General features: G+C 60.2%; 1 protein-coding gene and 1 long non-coding RNA gene across 20 annotated transcripts in view; both read right to left on the reverse strand.

Moving 5' to 3' along the window:
- Window positions 1-1,439: 1,439 nt before the first annotated feature.
- ABLIM2 (actin binding LIM protein family member 2) overlaps window positions 1,440-21,749 on the reverse strand; it is a 124,282-nt gene continuing 103,972 nt past the window's right edge. For 15 of the 19 annotated variants that reach the window (XM_079154418.1, XM_079154419.1, XM_079154430.1 and 12 more), the window contains 5 exons: window positions 19,320-19,381; window positions 13,342-13,396; window positions 12,168-12,226; window positions 11,947-12,027; window positions 1,440-3,066 (listed from right to left, as the gene is read on the reverse strand). In XM_079154418.1, the coding sequence (XP_079010544.1) occupies window positions 2,953-3,066; window positions 11,947-12,027; window positions 12,168-12,226; window positions 13,342-13,396; window positions 19,320-19,381 (371 nt within the window). In that variant the 3' untranslated portion in view covers window positions 1,440-2,952. Of the gene's footprint in view, window positions 3,067-11,946; window positions 12,028-12,167; window positions 12,227-13,341; window positions 13,397-16,152; window positions 16,869-19,319; window positions 19,382-21,749 lie in introns of those variants that run through there. The other 4 variants (XM_079154435.1, XM_079154431.1, XM_079154423.1 and 1 more) reach the window with 2 other exon arrangements.
- Window positions 5,970-6,902, reverse strand: LOC306669198. The gene is made up of 3 exons (XR_013766054.1): window positions 6,681-6,902; window positions 6,483-6,621; window positions 5,970-6,435 (listed from the first exon to the last, which is right to left on the reverse strand). It is a non-coding gene; the product is annotated as an uncharacterized lncRNA (long non-coding RNA).

Raw genomic sequence — 21,749 nt, forward strand, 5'->3', positions numbered from 1 at the left:
AATCCCCCAGTCAGACCAGAGCTATTTCAAATAGCAGTGGTTGCTGTATTAGTGACAGCATGGTTGTAGAACGTTCCCAGCATGATGCCAAGTGCAGCTGGATGTCTCTGATCTGGAAGCTTCCATGCCTCAAGACACTTTCTGGTAGGCACAGGACCTGCAGCCTGTCCTACAGTTGCTGAGGAGTGCTGGTGGGCTTTGAGTTGGACGGAGGGACACACAGGCACTCCGCAGGCCTGAGGAAGGCACCATGAGGAATTCCAGGGTGGGTGGGGGCTTCAGGGAGTCAGAAGGGCTTGGGGGCATTTCTGAACAGACTGAGGAGGAAGAGCAGGACCCACCTGGAAGGAGAAGGCTGAGAGGGTGGAAGGGATTGAAGCCCAAGGAAACGCAGTGTAAGCCACCGTGCTGGGACTTCTGGGACTTGAAGGGGTGGGGATGGCAGGCCTGGCTCTCAAGAGCATGGAAGAAGGCCATTCGAGCTTGCGGGACTCAACTGATGCTTTCAGAACATCACTCTGGCCGACTGGGAAACCTGTGCTGAGAGGTAAGGGTGGCGGGGGCGTGGCCTGGGTGAACACGTGTCCTGATTTGCCTGTGTCCAGGGTCCTTGGTCACAGTGCCACCTCTATCTTAGAACGTCTAATCCCATGATGTCACCTGTGCAGATGGACAGATGTGGTGATGCCTGAATTACCAGCACTTGCTGAAGGGAAGAGGCCCGCAGGACGCACCCCTTCTGGGCTTGCACACTGGGTAGACAGTGGTGCCATTCGCTAAGCAGGTTCAGGCTGTGCACTGGACGGACTTTGGGGGAAAACCCAAGACTCACAAGTCTTTGGCATAAGGCTCAAGGCCAGGAGACGTCTGGCCCCAGGATGGCTGCGGCCCTCCCTGGACAGACCCTGCCTGGGCACTCCTTCCTCCTGGCCCTCCCCAGTCCTGGGCCCAGCACCTCACCGACGGTTCCAGAACGCCAGTGCCACTGCCCTGCTGCTCCATCCGCCCAGAACGTCCCTCCCTTGCCGTCCTGTAGTAAGGCTGACCTACCAAGACTTCGCTTGGGCAGCACCTTCCCCAGAAGCCTTGCCCGGCCTTGGAGGTGAATCTGAGGCCCCTGTGGGCCTTCCCCGCAGAGAGCTTCCGCCTCCTGGTTAGTCTCCTCTGCCTGCCCCGGGGCAGGCAGGAGCCAGGTCCCACCCACCGCTAACACTCGCACCTGGTACTGGCCTGGGGAGGGCTGCGGAAGGCTCCTGAGCAAGCCCAGGCTAGACCCAGGCGCTGCCTCTGGTGGGGGTTCCTACTCGCTGTCGCAGAGGTTGGAGCCCTCCTGGGGGCCTGGCCCTGCTCCACGTGCCTGCCCACAGCTGCACCTTGGCACTGTTCACAGCACAGCTGTCACCTTCGGAAATCACGCACGCATGACACAAGTGGCTGTGTACTTGACAAGTTACGGTAGGTCGTCTTTTATTACCCCGGTTCCCCGGGTCAGATGTGACTCTGGGCGGGCGAGGAGACGGGGGTTTCCAGTTGTGCAGGCTCGGATTGCTAAATGGCAGGAAGCATATTAGGAGCTGAAAGTCCCCCTCCGCAGTAAAGCCAGGCTGGCGAGAAGCTGAGCCAAGCAGGACTTGGTGTGTTCCAGGGCCGTGAGGAAGCGGAGCGAGGGCGACTCCCAGTGGGAGCGGGTGGGCACACAGGACCAGAAACGGAGCCCAGCATTCCACCACCTCCCGCTGCCCCTTGTCAGGCCCTACCCACCAGTAAGAGCAGACACAGGGCCTGCCCTCTGGGGAGCCTGTCAGCCAGCCTCTGCTCCCCGGCCCCTGCGCCCTGCTGGCCTCTCAGGTTGGAAGAGACATCTCCACCTTCTCCTCACAAAGTGCTTGGTGCCTGTGTCAGGGTGGTGCTCGGGCACAGGGTCCCCAAGAGTGTGGTGTGTCTTACAGTGGATAAAGTGAGACACTGCTGGTCACCGCTAGGTCAGTGCACGGGAAGCCGCAAGGGACTAGGCTGGCTATGTGGAGACCTTTATTCCAGAGCCATAGGGAGAGACTTGGAAAAATCAGGGCAAGGAGTAATGGCAGCCAGGAGTCACACGTACTTACAAACAGCACCACTCAGAGGGTCTGTCTTCGGGGCATCTGCGTGACACACACCGGGAAAGACAAGAGGATACGGCCAAGGAATCCTGTCTATCAGGGGCACCACGAGCAGGGGCCACAGGGACCCGCATGGTGGGTAAGGCAGAGGTGTTCCCCTTCACCGGGACGTAAAACTAAACTCTGCACGTGTGTCATCTCATGCGTACATAAACTATGCTCTTTAAAAATAAAAACCTCTGTGTTACTTGAAAGGTCTCATCGGGGCCTCTCGGGGCTGGCCTGGAGGGGGCCGAGCCCGGAGCACTGGTGGGCACCCGTTGGTGGGCACTTATCCTAGAGACCATCACGGGCGTGCAGAAGCTCGCATGCCCCCTGCTTGGCACTGCCCCAAGCCTGGGTTCTGCTCTCCTGCCTGGCCTGCGAGTCTGCTGCCTGCCGAGTGGCGCGCCCGGCTCTGAGGAGCCGTGCGCTCGCACCCCGACGGCGCCTGCCACCAAAGAGCCTTCTCACAGTGCACGTGCGACCACCTCTGCATCTCAGGGCCAGGCACGTCTGGGCGTGCCAGAAAGGTGGGCCGCCACTGTCTGGAGACTCGGCCTGGAAGCCAAGCCGGGAAGGGGTGAGTCAAGCTGGGGGTTGTGGCCCTAAACTAGAGGCAGGGGCATCTCCGGCAGCGTCAGGGGACCACGGCTGCTGGGGCCCTCCTCCTGCCCCGCCCAGCTTCCCCAGGCCCCCCACCTGCCCCACTGACACAGAGAAGCCACGGTGAGGTGTGGGGTGGGGTTCGTGTGGCTCTGGCCGGTCCCTCGGCTCTGCCTGGCATGGGTGGGGTGAGGGCTGGCAACGGTCAGAAGAGCAGGGCTTTCTTCTTGAGGTCATTCCTCTTCCACAGCGCGAGGCGGTCAAACTCCTCAGTGCTCATCCCGAACACTGCCCGGAACTCCTCGGGTGACAAGTGTCTCTTCAAACAATGGAGAACAGTGGCAATTAGTGGCTTCACAGCTGGGCCCGCTCTCCTCCCCCTCGGTTCAAGGCCGGGCTGGTGCTGCCTGTGGTCCCCTATTCCCTCTTTGCAAGGCAGGAGCCCAGCCCAGAGGAAAGAGCTCAGCTGGGGACACAGGGCCAGCACAGAGCTGGGGCCCACATCCTCCACCCAGATCCTACAACACGCCTTCCCCACTTACCAGGCCCACCAAGGCACTCTGGGACAGGGCTTCTGCCTGCCTGCCACGCCCTAGCGTCCTGTAGTTGTCCTCAAGAGGCTGCGTGTACCCCTTCACTGCTCAGCTGGTGTTTGTGAGCAGGAAGTGGGTGGCTTCCAGCTCCCCGTTTCCCAGCTGAGGAAGCTGGGGTGTGACCAGGGAGTGCAGAACCCGGGCCCAGCCTGAGTGTGAGTCCCCACTCTCCCTAGTTACTCTATATCCTGGAGCCCAGCTCCTGGGTGGGGCAGCCTGGAGAGGCTGTGTGACCTAATGGTCAGGAGCCTTCCACCAGACAGGTAATGGACCTGACCTCGAGAGCCTCAGTCTAGGCATCTGTGTAGTGGGGTCGTCCCAGGAACGAGTGAGTCCCTGCAGGCCAGCACCCAGCAGGGAGTCCAGTCGTGGACAGCAGCACAGGTGTCTGCCACCCGCCAGCCCCGGGCACTTTGCCGCCCATGCAAAACGCGCCTGCCTGGCTACACTCTCATCTGTTCTCAGAGGCTCAGGAAGTGGTTCTCTCCTCGAGACCTGCTCAGGTGGGCTCAAGCATCCCCTTCCTGAGGAGTCTTCTTGAAGTGTGGGGCTCAGCTCTACCTGGGAGGGGCCAGAAGGAGGCTGGGGGTGGGGAAGGCAGGAGGAGGTCAGGCGTGGCCCGTCAGCTGTGTGGGAAACCGGAGTGGTCCCTCTGTAAGTGAGCAGAAGGACCTTGCCCTCAGTTTTCCACTCTTAGCTGGGGACCCAGGAGAAAGGAACCGGGGACTCAGACAGGCACTGAACACCACGGCCACAGCATGATTCAAAGCCACCAAAAGGTGGAAAAAGCCCCGGGCCCACCCCTGGAAGTGTGGACCCATCACACAGAGGCGCATCTGTGCGACATGGTCGTACTCAGCCTGAGGAAGCAATGAAGTTCTCGCTCAGGGCTCAGCGAGGGTGGCCTTGAAAAGACCAGGCCCAGGGACAGAGAGAAGCCAGACGCACAGGGCCACCTGCTGCAGGACCGCAGTCCAGATGTCCAGAATGGGCCTTCCGTGAAGAGAGGAGACAGGCTCGAGGTTGCCAGGGCGGGTGGGAGAGGAGCGGGCAGTGCCTGGTGAATGCGTGGGGGGTCTCCTTTGGGGTGATGACCATGTTCTGGAACTGGACAGTGGGGAGGCTCATGCAATGCTGCGAATGTAGCAGGTGCCACAGAATGTACACTTCAGATGGATAAAACTCTTGCCAAAAACAAAGTTACTGATACTACAGGTTGTCTAACGATCAAGAGAGAAAACAGGTGGAGACACATGCAGCCTCCGAAAAGTGTGGACATTTGTGAATGTCACAAAAACCACTCATCTTTGCAGCGTGTACTGGGTTTGAGGTCCAGCTGTGGGGTGATCTGGAGGAGGTAAGCCGAGACCCCCCAGAATCCTGGGTCACAACAGCCATGGCTAATGGAACCTGGCCGGAAGTCTCTGACGCATGTTCAGCAAGGCCCCCAGGAAGAGGTCCTCGGCCACTTGCGCCCGTCTCAGTGTGCGGGCAGGAAAGAATCCTGGCACTTGCCAGAAACTGAGCACTTGCGTGGCACTGAGCTTGGGGTTGTGTGCTGAGAAATCTATGCCTCAGTCCACAGAGAGTCAGAATCGCCACTTCAGACTCTGCCTTTAAAGACATTGATGATGCACTTCGGGGGTCAGACCTTCAGAAATACTGTGTGTCATCAAGAGGAGGGAAAGGGACCCTCCAAGGAAACCCGTTTCCAGCATTTCTCTACCAGTACTGCGTGCCCGGGATCCAGAGGCCTTGTCTAATACTGGGGAGCTGCATCTCGGGTCCCTGGGGGGCAGGGAGTTTAGCCACCAGGGATGGACTGGCTTCCTGGTGCTGGGAGACTCCCGCCTCAGCTCGAGGAGCCGGGCCCAGGCTGCCTGATCGTGAGGTTCGAGGGAAAAGACGAAGGTTAGCATCAGGTCCCTGGTTTTCTCAGGACTGTGTTTGCTGGGGACTGTGCTGGAGGAGGGAGGAGAGAAGGGGACAGTGGCCGACCACACTCAGCACCTGTGCTTCGGACCTCAGGGGGCCGCAGGCAAGACGGGCAACAAGGAAGGAGGGAGGGACACCCGGAGGGAGGAGGGAGGAGCTCACAGGAGAAGCCACACGACCAGGGGTGGTCACCTGAGGGTGGCTGAGGTGGGCGTTGGCCAAGGGGATGGAGGGAGCATCCATCATTCTGAAGTGACCGGTGTCCTGTAGGAGAGCGACACTGTGACCCAGGTGCTGGAGGCCCCAGGAGCCACCAGGTTTGTCAGACAACAGCAAAGAGAGGGCCAGGGCGGTGTCCCCAGCATGTGGGCTGGGTGGGGCCCCTCGTGTGGCCTGCGGGGCTCACTCTGGCTCTGGGCTCTGGGCTCAGTGTCCTCTGGTGGGATGGCGTTGGGGCCCACACTTCTACCCTGAACTGTCCTTCGTCAGCAAGTTGACCTCAGCGCCTGCTGTGAAGCTTCAACAAGAGTGGTCACAGGCGGCAGGGACGAGGGTGGGCAGGCTACCTGGCTAGCAGCAGCCTGGCAGTGGTGGCTTGGTGGCCTGTGCCAGCTCGCCTGTATGTCCAGGCAGGGCCTCCCAGGATGTGGGCGCGGTGCTGATGACCTGACCTCAGTAGCGCGGCTATGACCAGGGTGGCACCTCCACCCTCCTCCCAGGCCTCTCGGGCTCTCTGCGTGGCACAGGCAGGGGTCTAAGGGCTGAGAGAAACACCCAGGCCTGAAGCACGTGTTGGAGCCCAACAGCCGCAGGACGGCATTAAGAGGTGGGCCTTCTGAGCAGGGTGGGCCGCAGGGGCTCTGCCCTGCCGATGGGACCAGAGGCCACTTAACAGCCGGGAGGGGCTGCCTCACCTCTTCCCACCCGCTGCCCGGCCACACCGGGATGGCCGCTGCCAGGAGCAGCAACACGCTGAGCCCGAGCCTTCCCTACCCCAGCCTGCTGCGGCCATGACCCTGGGCCTCCTCACCTGCAGAGCTGGGATTAGCCACCCAGCCCAGGGCGGTTGCTTTGCTCTCTGCTGGCCTTCAGCTCTTCTTTATCCCCCGAGAGGCGCCAGGCTGGGCACACAGAAGCCAGCCGGGGCAGCCCAGCCCACCCTGCCCCACAAATGCAGCCAGCACTGCCAGCAGCACCCCAGCCCTACGGAGTTCCTGGGAGAAATGACTCTGGCTTGACCTGGGAGTCACCAGCACGGGTGTCCTGAGCAGGCGGACCTAGTAGCCACGTCGGTCACCACCACAGTGCACCACAGCTCAGTGGCCAAGGAGCACAGGGAGGGGCCGCTTGCAGACCCCCACCAGCCCTCTCCTCCCGGGCTCTCTACAGAGGCAGCCAGTGGAACCACAGGCAAGTTCCTGCCACCCACGGCCAGCCGGCAGATCTGAACCCCCGATTCTGCAATGACCAAGGACTGTGGGCCAGGGTGGAGTGAGAGGCGTACCAACATCCATCCTGGGAGTCCTGTCCTCATTCCAGAATCAGAGATGTGGTGTGACTTGCCTAAGGTCACAGAGCTGGGAAGCAGCAAGCAGGCCTGGGGTCCAGCAAAGTGGCTGGAGCGCCCAGTCCTTCGCTCAGCCCTCCTCCCTCTCAGCGAGTCTTCTGAGACCAACTCGGGTTAGTGGTGAAGGCCGCGGGGCCGCACTACCTCTGCTCCAGCAGGGGAGAGCCACCCCAGGCCTGCTGGCCCGGGTCTGCTCCAGGGCACTCCTTCACCCCACGCCCCGCACCCCACCAGGCCGCGAATCCCCGCGAGAGGCCTCCCAACGCCTCTTTCCTCCCCAACCCATAGTCCCAGTGGACCCTGCTGCTGGCGGGGTCTCTGAACCAGGTCAGCGAGGGGCGGCATCTCTCCTGAGGACTGGCTCCCTGGGGTCCACTCAGCCCGCCACTTCGCCTTGCTCGGGGCCCCTCCCTGCACAGTGTCTGCTGAGCAGGCGCCTGGGCGGCTTCCTAGTGACTCGGCCACTCTCCGTCCACCTTCAGCTCTCTCACAGCCCATGGGCGGCGGGGGACAGAGGCTCAGAGGCTGCGGTGAGGCGGCTCCCAGGTGATGCCAAAGCGCACCTCATCCGGCCTTGCGGCCCCCTTCACCCCCTTGCTCCACGGTGGGTGTCCACAGGCTCAGGGACAGGTCATGACCTGCACGGCTCTTTCCAGTGTAGCCAGTGGCTCCTCGGGTCCTACAGGTCCTGACTCAAACTTCTCCAGAGGCCCTCTTGGCCTGCACTAGCCCACAGGCTGCAGGGCCAAGCCTGACCCTGGCCCCAAGGCACTGCTGACCTGGTCGACTCAGCCCCAGGAGGGAGCCGGGCCCTGCCCTGCCCAGGGGCAATGTCTGTTGGCAGTGCATCTGTAAGTCTGTCTCTAGCTCCCTTCCACCGCCACCCTGCTCACAGCTGCTGCAGGCCTGCTGGCCCTGGCCTCACTGGTCCTGGCCTCCACTGGCCCTGGCCTCCACTGGCCCTCTGATTCCAGTGCTCTCTCCAGCCTCCAGAACTGCATGCACTGCCCTTCTGAATCTCCACTAGGCCAGGGAGCATCTGGTGGCTTCAAACCCCTGGCAGCCACCACCAGCACGTGGGGGTGCCTCTTCCTCAGACCAGTCGGGTTAGACAGAGGAGGAGCTTGCTAACGGCAGGGCACGGCTTCTCGGCACCCCTCACCAGGGGCTCACCACTTAAGCAAACCAGGTATGTGTTTAGCCTCCCGGCCTGACAGAGGCAGCCCAGAAACCACAGGGTGCCCGCAATGCACGTCTCCTGCAGAACTGCCAGCCCCGCTGTGTGCCAAGTCCGTCAGATGCACTCCCAGTCTGTGCCAGGAACTGAGACACAGAGCTCAGTCTGCATGTGTGTACGCGTGCACGTCTCTGCCTGGCGTCCGCACCTGTGCTCGTACGTGGCACCTAAGCCTCTGTAGGCGCGTCTCCCTCTGTGCACACATGCAGCTGCCGTCTGCTCCTGTGTGCCCGGGTGGGTCTCTGTGCACACACGTAGGTGTCTGCTCGTATGCGTACGCACGTCTGTGTGTGCTCATCTGTGCATCCACGTGTGCGTGTTCCTTTGCACAGGCATGTGCGTGTGTGCCTGTGTCCCAGTGGTGCTGGCTTAGCCGTCACACCCTCTTACCTAAGAAGTGCCACGTCTGTGTGAGTGCTCTGGGAGGCTGGGCCCGGGGGAGGCCAGTCCACAGGGCAGTGCAGTGGCTCCAAGGGACACCTTGGGTTGAATCCCTGGCCCTGCCTGTGAGGAGCCAGGGGTCTGGGAAGGCCAGCTGGCCACCGTGCCACGCGGGGAAGCCCCTGTGGAGACACATGACGCTTGGAGGAGCCTGGCAGAGTCCGGCGGGACAGCGCTTGTCAGCCTGCACAGCGGCGGGGGGCTGTGGGGCGTGAGAGGCCTTTCCTGGCAGCTGACTCGCCTCTGTTCACACACGCCCACTGCCCAGCACAGACGTGGTGATCTCTCTGTTGGTGAAATCAACTGTGCCTGCCGGTACTTGTCCGGTGGTGCCCAGTGAATACTTCTGAGCAATTAAATGAACTCCTGACCTCCCAGGAGGGCAGCACCATGTTCCCTTGACAGGTGAGGGGCCAGGCTCAGAGTGCTTAAGCAACTCACCCAAAGTCACACAGCAAGACATTTTGGAGACGACTCATGGCAGGTCACCTTGAGTCTAAGGGCTCCCTCCCACCAGGGATGCCACCCGGGATGGCAGGATCTGCCTCTGTGGCAGAAGGATGATGTCCTTTGCTGAGTCTGGGGGCAGGAAGGGCTCAGGTTAGAGGACTTGATTCTGCTTGGGTCACAGAGCTCCGGCCCTAGGACTTGGCTCCTGGCCTCGAGGCCCCCAGAGGATGACTGTCTAGTGCAGGAAGGGCCCGAGGTCCTCAGAGACAGGAGGGCCTGGTCAGGTGGCCCGGGGCTGAGGCTCAGAGCCCTGGGACAGAAGCGCCCCTCTCAGGAAGGACATCACCTGGCGTCCACCTGCAGGTCCTGCTATGCTCATTGGCACCACAGGACCCACCCCACCCTCCTCCAGAGTCAGAGGGGATATCCTGCCTCTTCATTAGCTCAACAACTGAGCACCTACTGTGAGCGCAAGGCTACGTGGTGCTTTTCAGTGCGGCCAGGCCGAGCGTCCCGGTGCCCTTGGCCCGCCTCGTGGGCCAGGCTGTCCATCGTATCATTCCAGGCTCGCTGACTCGCTGGCAGGCCGGCCATCAGCAGAGCCCGGAGCCCTACCTGGAGTGTCCTTCCCTCGCCCGAGCGTTCTGCACCTCTGACTCCTGCCCTGACTCCCCAGCACCACCCGGCGTCGCCCACCCGTCTCCCAGGAATGTCACCACGACACCTCGCCTGATGACAGCAACCTCCCCGCAGCCATGCGGCCTGAGCGTCACGATGCAGCCACAGGGGCTGTTTAACCATGCAGTCCCCGACTTTAGAGCCATTTTCTCAGGCTAAGACCCTCACTGCCATGGTCCAGGAGGCTGCAGGACAGCCCCCTCCCTTCCCAGATCAGGTCCAGCCACCGCAGCCCTCCAGCAATCTCTACACAACCCCAGGGCCTTTGCACACACAGCTTGCTCCTCATAGAATTCTCTGCCTGTGTGACCCAATCCTCACTCACAAAGCAGGCTGGCACACACACACGTGCACACACATGCATTCTGTACCCTGTTAACATTTACTCATCTTAAACACTCACACGGGCCGAGATCCTCTCCTTCAGAGTCCTAACGCTGGCCTCTGTGTGATCGGACACCTCACCTGGATCGCAGGTGACTGTGTCTGCCTACCAGCACAGAGCTCATGACGGTTTTGGCTCCCAGGCAGCCCCAGGGATCTGCTCAGGGGCTGGCGCACATCCACAGCCCAAGTGAGACTCGGCTAAGTACTGCAGTGCTGAGGACAGCACTGACTTCTGACAGCACAGGCCTGGGGGTCGACCTGCGGGGGTCTCGTCCTGCAGACTGTGAGCCCAGGGGCTGAGATGAGACTGTCTCTCCATGGAGCTAACACAAAGGAAGCACCGTCGAGAGGCAGAAGGAAAGGGACGGGGTGCTAGAGACATTTATCCCTTGATCAAGCCATACCTGAGGGGGCCCTTCAGTTACACCAGCCAGTCAGTTTCCTTCATGCTTCAGTCTCTTTGGGTCAGGTGCCTGTCATTTACAACAAAGAAGCCAGAACAATACACCTCCGCCCCAGGCCTGCAGCCACCAGGGTCCTCGTCACCTTCCGCCTGCCACTACCAACGTGTTGAGGTTTGCACAACGTCTTGTCTGCATAGAGTCACTCAAGGGCCATAAAATCCACGACCCAGCGTAAGAGTCTGAGAACAGCCGGTCCAGGAAAGCGGTGCCTGCTTGATGCTACTGCTACAGTCCCAGCACCACCCCAGCCTCCCTGCAGGCTTCCCCCGTGGGCGATGCCCTTTCCTGCCCCTGCCCTGCTCAGGAAGGTCCTGCCCATCCTTCAAGGGTGAGACTGAGCAATTGCTCCTGAAGCCTGGACGTGGAGACGGGGCAGAGGACAGGTAGTCTGCATAGGTGACGAACGATCAAGTCGGGAAGATGAGGGCTGATCATCAAAGCGCAGGAAACGGGTGACGAGCACTGCAGGGCGCTCCTTTCTGCTCCACCAGTCGCACCCACCGTGGTCCCAGCCAAGGAGCTGCTGAGGAGCACCCAGGCGCTCTTCCTGCCTTGGGGCACGTAGGCAGGGTAGGAAGAGGAGGTGGGGACCGAGCTCTGTAAGAGACAAGGCCGCCCCACCCACGGCACCCTGCTCTGGGCCCCTTCTCTCTGGATCCGTCTGCTATCTCTGTTCTGCCTCTTTCTTAAAGAACATTCGCTTTCTGCGTTTCTCGGGTTTTGAAGATTAAACCTGGGGAATGAAGACCCAATTCTGATTTCCAAGACCGGTCTCAACGTGGCCTCTCCCGACGTGGTCTCCCGGCTCCACACCCCGCACGCCAGGCTCCTGCCGGCCCCCATCTGTCCCGTCTTGGAGGTCGGCCCCTGGTGGGTCTGCCTGGTCTCCGCCCAGCCTGCCCTCCTGGCCTGGGTGCTGCTGGCCTCTGGCTGAGGGCACGCCTCCTGCTCCCTCTGCCGCAGCACAACCCTGTGGCGGGGGCCTGGCAGGGCGAGGGCGGGCCACACGCACACCGCGCCTCACTGCTTCCCAAGCCTGGGGTGCAGCCAGCCCGTGGCCTCTGCTCCCAGGAGTCTCGAGACTCCCGGCCCCAGGCAAAGAGTCTGTCGAAGGCAGCGAGACTTTCCCAAAGAGACCCAGGGAGAGGCCCACCGGCTGACACCGCTCACGCTGCAGCCTGCGCCTCAGGACTTGGGCCTGCACACAGTAGGCCCTACACAGACCTTGCTTTCAGTTAACAGACATCACCCAACACTACTCTGAGTGACGTCCTGCTGAACTCTCAGACATACTCCAGCTCTGCAGGGACAAACCGCTATGGCCAACGGAGACCCCGAGAAGCTGGACCCGTGGAGCCGGGCCGTGCTCAGCACCCGGGGAGATGAGTTTGACACCACGTCAGAGACATCTCTGCAGACCCGCGTGGCAGAGGTGATCTCCCCTTACCTCCAATCTCGTCCGGTCCACATCTTTGGGCAGCTTCACGCGGATTCGGTTCGTGACGATGAGCGCGTCATACGGGTAGACCTGCAGGGAAAGCCACGGGCTCACCGGGAAGCCAGAGGGCGCAGGGCCAGGGCCCACCAGAGGGCAAAGCGAGGCACATACTTGCGATGGCATGGGACACAGACATGTCATAGGAAAAGCACAAGGAAAGAACGCTTAACCTGGGCTGGTGCAGCTCGGCCAGACACGGTCAGCAGCAGGCGGCCTCTTACCTTGTATTCTGTAAGACAAGAGGGGACACGGAGGGCGGTTTAGGAAGCACGGACCCCTGAGCCCCTAAGTCAGCCTGGCCATGCATGGTCTCTCGGTCCCCTGAGCAGCCTGCATGGGTCTCTCTGGGGCTGTGGACGGGCTCAGAGCAGGAGGCATGGCCAGGAGGCTGGAGGAAGGTGGGAGGCTGGCAAGGCACTGGGCTCCTGGGCTGAGATGCCGTGGCTCCTGGCGGTGGGCCGCCCTGAGACCCTGCCTCAGTTTACCCATGCCTGCAGTGGCACTCCAAGCCGACCTTGTGGGGCCTGCCCTGGAGACAGACTGCAACAGACCCTCCCGTGACTGTCTCCCCTGCCTACTCTCCACTTCCTTCCTTTACACCAGCAAGCTCCACACCCTAGATTTGAAAATGCTTTTCTTCCAGACAAAAAGGGTCTTAGTAAAACTGAAGTGTGCAGAGAGTAGGGCCTCAGAAAGCAGGCTCTCCAGGACCTGCCACAACAACGCAGCCGTGAGGGGCCGGTCTTCGAGGGCCCCTCATGCCAAGCGGGGTCCTGACGTGCCAGCTCTGAGGCTGGGGACATGCGCGACCCCCAGAGGATCAGGCCGCAACCCCCCGATGCTGTGCCCCACGAGCAAACCCGCCCACAGAGCAAGGCTCCGGCATTGCAGGGGTGGCCAAGAGGCGAGCAGGCCAGGCACAGACCCGCTCGGGGCTGGGCAGCGGCCTGGGTGCAGCACCTGCCACGTGGTCAGGTGGCCACTCCAGCAACTCCACCTGCAAGCCACCCCCGGCCTGGAGCCCAGTGTGTCACACGCATGCCAGTAGCCACAAGGGAACAGGGTGCTCTAACCCGCTCCTGCCCAGAAGCTGTTTGTCTGGGACTCTGCTTCCCCAGCAGAGCTGGGACAGAGCGCCCGTCACCAGGCCCACCCTGCGCTCCAGGCGGGAGATGGGGAGCACCTGAGGCAGATGGTCGCTTGGTCAGCTGATCCTCCCCTGGGGCCCTGCCCATTGTGCCTGGGGCCTTCCGCCAGCAGGCCCCAGAGGCGGCCTCAGAACAAGACTGGCGGACGTGCTAGACTGGCCCAGTCAGAGACCCACCGGGTCCCCGCTGTGTGTACCTCGAGTGCCCCAGCCGGCATCCGGGTCTGCTCCGCAAGGGGCCATACTGGCATTCTGGAAAAGAGAGAGAGAGAGGGCGGCAAGAGACGGGCTGCAGGGCTGGCACGGGGCCTGGGGACCGTCCTCCTCGCAGGCCTTAGAGGAGGGCAGCCAGGCAGCCAGGGCTGAGGGACGGGCAGACGTGAGGCCCAGCTCTGGAGGCCTCAGGCGGTAGCAGCAGGGAAGGCTCAGCCGTGGTCCCCAAGCTCACTCTGCTCCCCTCACCGCAGGCCCCGTCCTCTGCCCAGGGCTCTGCTGACCCCGGGACCAAGTGTTCCCTGAGCCCTACGAGACGGCCAGGGCCCCCGCTCTCCTCCCAGAGCCCCCGGCCCCGCTACGCCATTGCAGGCACCTGTGTGCCTGTCAAGAGGGGCCTCGTCCGCACCCTGGACCTGCGGCTCCGGCAGGCCTGCTGATGACCGTTTTGAGGATTGGAGGAGCCGGGCTCAGGCCCAGCGCCTGGGCAGTCACAAGCCCTCTTCATGGAGGACGGCGTTTCTGATGGTAACACCCAAGGGCTGAGGCTCTGAGAGGGCGAGGGGCCGAGAGCCCCTGGCCACTGTCCCAGGCACCTCTGCCACCTGCCCATGGCATCAGCGCAGACGTTGCCATCTTGGTGCATCACGACCATCCGTGTCTGGGATTCTTTCCTTTCTGCCCACCTGAAAAAACTCATGGACACATCCTGCCAATGCAGGGCCCCTGCAGGGGCTGGTTGGCCCTCTCCTGTCCTTCTCCCACACTCTGCTGGCGCCTGGCACCTGTGCTCAGAGCAACGCTCAGATGGCTCACGCACCGCGGCCCACCGTGGGTTGAGCCCCTGAAGAAATGCCTTATTCATGCCACAGTCCCCAGCACCTGGCCCAGAGTCTAAACGGCATCAGGACTGTGGGCTGGTGCTCCTGAGGCTGGGCCCCGGGCTTACATTCCCAGAGTCCTTCAGCGCAGGGGCGTGTGGGTTTGGCCCAGTGGGTACTGTTTCAGCAACAGCAGGGAGCTGGTTACGGCCGAGAGGGTGCGGAGCAGGAGACCCCAAGTCCAAAGCTCTTCATCTGACACAGGGACGCTGAGGCCCAGGGAGAAGCGGGGACCTTCCTCCTGCCTCACAGCTGGACCCCGCCGTGGGGACAGCGCTGAGTGGGTGAGTGAGGGGGGCTGGAACTGGCCTGGACTTAAATTTGATATTTTGTTCATCTTGGAATTTCTGCAGGAGTTTGTTTCTAAAAGTGTTGCTTTAAAATCCGATGCATCTTGACGCTGAGCCTTCTGGTTGGGGCCTCTCTCGTTCCACTGTCCCAGTCCCAGATCCTGGTCAGGTGTCCACACCCATCCAGGAGCTCTCCACCACCCAGCGCCTCCGCCTCTTCTTCCCGGGCCTTTCCAGAAAGTTTTCTGAGACATTTCTGGAGCCTCAGACCAGCGCCCAAGGTGCACCTCTCCTGCCAGGGAGCCTCCCTAGAGGCATGAAGCTAGCTGGACCTGGCTCTGCCCGCCTCTGCCCTCCTGGCCTGGCTGACGTGGAGGAGAGATACTGCCACCTAGTGCCCGCCGCCTCACACCACGGTCGTCGGAGGCCCAGGCTGCCTCCCCTGCAGTAGCACCAGCTCGAAGGTGGGGACCTCAGAGGGAGGGGGGCATCGGCCAGGCAGGGGAGGGGTGCCAGGTTGGTCTGGAGCAGGGAGAGTGGAGTCTGCTTCTAAGTGCAGGGAGACGGCTCTGCAAGTCCCCTCTGTGCCAGCCAGCCTTGTCTCTCCCTGCTGAGGACTGGCAGGAGAGCTAAGAGCAGGTAGGTGGCGGGCTCCCTGTAGCTCTCAGGGTATTTGGAAGACAGCACATTATTTATCCCTTACATTTGTTTGGCACATATCATGTGATGGCTGCTCTACAGATACATTCTCCAATCTTGCTGAAAATTCAGGAGGTGGGCATTATCATCACCATTTTATGGATGAGGCTCAGAGATGTTAAACAACTTGCCTGAGATCGCATAGCAAATACACAGAACTGGAGAAATTTGAACCCATGTGTTTTGCTTTTCCAAAACCACACCAGGATGGCTAATAGGAATGAGATTGTGGCCATTTATCCCTGACTGCCATTCTTTTCTCACTAAAGCTCATGTTGGAATGTGCCACTTCAGTCAGCAATCATGACGGGGAAGAGGGCTAGGAACTTGCTTTTAAATCTTATGGGACTTACGAACAGATTCATAACCCAGAAGCCATTTGTTTTCATCATAACATTAAGAGGCAAGGATTTTTTTTTTTAATTCTAAGAAATGAGTCAGAAAATTTTAGAAACTTGCTCAGATAGAGCTGGCATGGGACTCAGCGCTGCCAACTCCACAGCGCGTGATCTTCCCGGCACTGCGGTTTGAATGGATCTGTTAAGATCTTGTTTGTATTCATGTAGACATTTTCATAACTGTTCTACAGATAAGTGGGAACCCGATTGAAATGATATTCCCACGTGCCAATTAGATCACACTTCCTGTGGGGTGCTTCCATTGCTGTTCATCGTTGTTTTTCTTCATTGCGTCCGTGTCTTATTTTGACAGAGCCGCTCCTGACCGGTCGTCCTTGCAGCTCCTCCAGGTCTGCATGGCCAGGCTGCGGTGCCTGGGGGCTGAGGTGCCCTCGCCGGGCTTCACCACGAGCCGACGCTTCCTCTTTATGCCCCCGATTCTCTGAATGTATTTCAACCTCGACTTCCTCCCCTGAGGCTGACATTGCCGTCACCATCTCCCATTTGTTCTTAGCTATTTTAGCATCTCTTTCTTACCCTTTTACTTCTACTTGTTTACAAATGATTTCCAAGTGTGCGTTCTGCAGTGACACTCTATGACTTTGCTATTCTTTTGACCCAACTGGACAGCTTCTGTCTTTCAATAGAAGGGATTCAGTCTGTTACCATTAGCAAAATGGGACTTCTGCTAGGGAGCCTCCACCAGGCCCTGGGGGCCGCCGCCACGCCTCTAATGCCTGACTGGTGATATGGTCCACGTCACCCAGCCTCACCCCCGGGGGTCTGCAGTGGTGGCTGTCTCGGGCCACTCTGTGGGTGGGTTGAGAGCATTCACTGCTGGCCAGGCTTGGCTACCGGGCCATCTGACCTTTGAGAAGCGGTACTTTGGATTATTGGGGCCTTGTCACAAATTCCTCTTGGAGCACAGCCCAGGAAAACCTGTGCCCCACGAACTCCTTTCTTTTCCCCCATCAGACTACACAATTGGTCCAGGTCACACGTGTCCCGGCCTGGACTCACAGGAGGCTCAGAGCTAAGCCCTGATGGCCGTCCTCACACAGTGGCCTTTCTGCTTTGGACATGATCTTCTCCTCAGTCTCCTGCCTGCCCCAGCCTTCCCGGTCCCTGGGATTACAGGTGTGTGCCGCCACACCTGGCTCCTCCCCGCGCTCTTGAGATTTGGCATTCACAGGATTTTGGTTTCACTGCGATGTGCTTTTACTTAGGCCCCTAAGAGCTCTTCCTGGAAGAAAAACAAACCAAGGAACCACCTAAGGAGTGACTCCACAAAGGTACGCGGACAAGCACCGGTCGGGCAGCCCGGGGCAGGGCCGGAGTCCAGCTGCTGCACCTGGCCACGTGGTAAAGACTGGTCATTAGATCATGTAGCTGGCCTTCCTGCTGAGAAGTGGGCAGACGACACACAAGCTCTCAGACGGTTAAAAATAAAGCCTTGAAATGACCGTTAGCAGGGAAAGAAGAGGCCCAGCACCAGGCCATCCGTGGTGGCAACCGACCCCCCCCCCCCCCCGGGCCAGGAGAAAGCCAAGAGTCAAAGTGAGGGCGACCCCAGCTTCACGGACTCTGCGAGCCCTTGGCCAGCACGCCCTCCCCCATTGGGCGGAGGACTGGACACCAAGTCAGCTCTTAGTCCCGGCAACCCAAGACTCTGCTTCCATTGGTCCTGGGAGGGATGGAGACTATCCTCCAGAATGTCAGACCAGCTGTTCTCCACCTGGGAGGTGGCGCGCCGGGAGACCCGACCTCCGTGGGCATGGGGCACCACCCGTAGCTTCGCCATGTGAACCGAGGGCCTGTCCTGGGTGAGGGCAGGCTGGGAGGCGGTGCCTTCCCTTACTTTCCTCCCACACGCTGAGGAAAGCGGCAGGACCTGCCTGGGTGGGGACACCTGTCTTGGTCAGAGGGTACACACGGTGCCCACGGCCCCTGGGCGGAGAACAGCTGTTCCAGATCAGATGAGAACGTGACCGACGGCTCCCCACTGCCCGGGGCCCCTGACTCGAAGCAGAGGCTTGGCATGGCTGGTGCCGTAGGAGGCCTGGGCACAGAGCCCTCGGCCCTAGTTTCCCTGCAGAGAAGGAAGGGGACAGACTGCTTTTCGAAGAAGCTTGCCACATGCGCCGTCCTGCCATTCCTGACTGGAGGAGCGGTGAGCGGGGGTCCATTAGAACCCACCACGCAGAGGCACCTGGGCCTGCGGTTCTGGACCTGGGCCAGGGACACAGCAGCAGCGCACCTGACAGCCCAAAAAAGCAAAGCCCAGGGACTCCCAGCTCCCGAAGTGTCCTGGAGCCCTGACCCTGGGGAAGGAACATGACAGGTGCCCCTGGGCTGTGAAGCCAGAATTGGGGACAGGCAGTTAGTGTAGAAGTAGGGGATCTGGTCAGATGAAGGAAATGGAGGCCATGAGAGCCACCTGCCTCTGGAAGTTGGAGACTGCCCTGGGAGAATGGAATGTCAAGGATCTCTGAGCCCATTGATTACCAGCTTTACCTGCCCTTATCAAGGACTGCAGGCAGGGAGCAGCTAATGAATGCCCCTGGGCCCTAGCCTGGCTGAATCACCTTGGCCCTCCCCCTGCCCATCTCACCTGCAAAACCAGGTCCAGCCACTTAGGCAGGAAGGAGAGATAAGGGGGAGAGAACTGAGAACAAAAGGGACCTCAGCCTATAAAAGATGTGGGTGCGCTCACCTCTTGGAATTCTAGAACATCAGCCATGGCCCCTTCTCCCTCCCGGGAGCAGTCTGTATCTTCACCTTTAAATAGCACCTGCTTCATTCGCTTGCCTCCGCGAGCTTCTCTAGCGCTCAGACCTCAGCACCCGAGGAAGCAGCACTGGTCACCGGTGAACGGTGGTGTCAGCTGCACCCTGCCACCTCTGCTCCCGCGCTACAGGGCCCGGCCTCAGTGGCCTGCCTGGCTCGTTTATGGATAGACTCCCACAAGCTGGGGAGAGGCTGCCTGGGTGGTGGAGGTCTCCCGGACTGTGTCCATGGGCCGTCAGCAGCCCAGCCAGGTGATCCTCCCTGGAGGCCCCTGGGGCTGTGGGAAGAGGGTCAGAAGTGAGCGGCTCTCCACCAGGGTGGACTGAGTCAGGGCACCGGGAGGGCACTCAGGTCCCGGGTCCTGAGCTCTCGGGACGGGGAGCCTCTGCCAGCTGCGAAGGGAGGCTCGGCAGCACAGTGGCCTGCTCTGCATTTAAACGGTGGGACAGGCAGAGGGGTGATCCTAGTGACTGTGCCACATAGTGAGGGTAGAGCCAACGGCGTCCCAGCCCAGACGGGGCTGCCAGGCTCCCACTGGCTCACAAGATACAAGAGCCCTTCCCGAGCCTTACTGGGCTGTGCTCAAGAGAAGCAGCAGGCCCGAGGGGCGTCTTGGACCAGGGTCTGCTCACTCTGGGTTGTCCCTGCCCCCGCCCCCACACTGAAGTCTTCCTGAGGCCTGTGACAGAGCGGGGGAGACAGGCAGCCGGTGCTGCCAGGTCTGTTCCACCTGGTATGGGAAAAGCAGTGGTGGTGGCGGCAGCGCCCAGGCGGAGGAGCAGACAGAGGTGGGTGGCGACTGGGCCCTGCCTCTCCTCCTGGCTGTGGTGAGGAAGCTGGGGCTGTGTTGGGGTGGGCAGCAATGGATGGTTAGTATGCCACAGGCCAGGAAGGGGTCAGTACCTACCCGATGGTCCAGGCCATTCGTCCCGTGTCCTGGGAGAGAGTCAGATTTGGAATAGGGGAAGCCTGAAACAGACACAGCACAGCCTTGTCACTCGGGCACTCTGCTGGCTGGACCGGGGCTCAGACAAGGAAAGCTTCCAACAGAGGGGCAGGTAGGGCTGGACCGGTGACAGCACGTAGGAGGCCCCTGAGGATCCTTCAGTGTGGCTCCTGTCCCCAGGGCATGGACTGAGGAAGAACAGGGCAGGGCCACCTCCCCAGCCTGCCCTGACCAGGCTGTGCATCATGAGCTGGCGTCAAGGGGGGCCTGTAGACAATTTTATTTTCTAAAAACTCTCAGCTGTTTGTGGTGGGGAATTTCACATGAAAATCCAAACTGCTAGCTTCTCTCCAAATAAAAATGTTGATTTGAGACCCTGGGCCTTGGACCCTCCCGCGGGGCAACAGAAGGGCTGTCACTATGCTGTCAGAAGGACTGACCCTGCATGGACCCAGGACGGGGAAGCCACCCGGGTGCCCTCCTCAGTGCTGCCTGGGGTGGGGGCAGAGGGCGCTCTGCAGGGAGGAAGCCACCCGGGTGCCCTCCTCAGTGCTGCCTGGGGTGGGGGCAGAGGGTGCTCTGCAGGGAGGACTGCCTGGCTCCGGGTGGGGCGTGTTCTGGAAGGAGGGAGCTTGGCAGAGCTGGCCCCCAGCAGGTAGGGACTCCACACCAGCAAGCACTCTTAAAGGCCTGTCCCTCAGCTGTCCTTCCACCTTCCCTCGGGCCTGAGAGAGCAGGCACAGATCTGCCTAATCTGGGTACCCCCGCCCTGGCAGCGGCCCAGCATCTGGCAGTGTAGACCAACCTCCCGCAGGGTTGAGGCCAAGCTCACTCCTGGGAGCTACAGGCCACCTGTGAGGGCAGCAAGAGGATGGAGGTCCCATCCCTCAGGGTTCACGAGGCTGCGTGCACGTGGAGGACGAAGGCCTGAGGGCCGCGCACACCCGCCTGCCCACTCACCCACTTCTGAGCCTCCCGCCTGCTCCTGAGCCCACTGCAACCAAGCCAGCTCCGAGCATTCCCAGCACCCGGTGCCACCCACAGGACCCACAGGCCGTCACTCAGGCGCAGCACAGAGACGCGACTGCCACCAAGGCCACGTGAGGCCTCCGGCTTCCCGGCTGCAGAGGTTGGAGGTGTTCCTCCACCCACGGTACCAGATGGAGCCGCAGCTCTGCTTCGCCACTGGATGCGATTCACGGAGCTGGAGGAGCGGCCCGCCGCATCGCCCACTGCTCCTCTCCGCGGCTCCGCGCCTTCGGGTTGGAGACCTCCGTCGGCCTCTTGGAGTCTGCTAGTGACACATTTTCTTGGTTCTCCATTGTCTGAGAATTTATTTCCACTCCAACTGAGGCAGCTTCTCAAGGACCAGAGAACCCACGCGGGCAGCTCCTCCCACACGTCTCCAACCTGCCGCTTCCTCTGGGTCGCGCGGTTTCTGATGAGCACCGGCTGTCACTCAATTGGCTGTGCCTGCTATGGGTGATGCGTCTTTTCTCACGGGATGCTTTTAAGACTTTCCTCTTCTTGTCCTTAATTTTCAGAAGTGTAATCATAATATGCTTTAGTGTGCAGGTTTTGGCTTCTCTTTGGGGTTCAGTTTCTTGGACCTGTAGGTTTATGTCTTTTGCCAAGTTTGAAGTTCCCATCGTTATTTTTGTCTTCGAGCCCATTTTCTGCTGTCCTGGGACTCCAGCAGTCGGGCGTTCTTCCCTGGGCGCCGGGGGCTCTGCTTGCTCCTTTCTCTCTGTTGTTCAGATCGGATGATTTTCTCGCTCTCTATGCCAGGTCCCTGAGTCTCTCCCCTGATATTCTACTCCTGAACCCATCAGTGGATCAATTCTTTTGCTCATTTTATTTCTCAGTTCAATTGCTTCCATTTTATTTGTGAATAACTTCTATTTCTTTGGTGAGGTATTTTCAGTTGCTTCCGAACTATTTATAATTGCATTATTATTATGGATATCTTAAAATCCTTGTCAAATAATTCCAATGTCTGATTCTTCTGAGTGTTATTATTTCTGGATTGTCTTTTCTCACTGCCATGGTTAATTTTATGGCTTTTGATGTGATGAGTAATTTTTTTATGGAACCCTGGACATTTTGGATATTATGTCAGGAGACTGGATCTTATTTAAGTCTTCCATTTTAGCAGCTCTCAGTCTGTTCAGGTTCAGCCTGTAGAGTCTGGTCCTTCATAGGCTATGGTTCCAAAGACAATTTAGTGTTCAGAATGCTTCTCAAAGAGCCAGTCTGGCTTGCTGCACCCCCTGGTTGATGTGGCTGGTGACCCCATGGAGGTCAGGCATGCTACCTTGGGTCGCCTCTGACAACAGGGAGGAGGCAGGAGACCCTGGCCATGGAGGAGACCATATCCCAGGCCTGTTCTTT

The sequence above is a fragment of the Sciurus vulgaris genome, assembly GCF_902686455.1.
Source record: "Sciurus vulgaris genome assembly, chromosome: 9".
Taxonomy (NCBI): domain Eukaryota; kingdom Metazoa; phylum Chordata; class Mammalia; order Rodentia; family Sciuridae; genus Sciurus; species Sciurus vulgaris.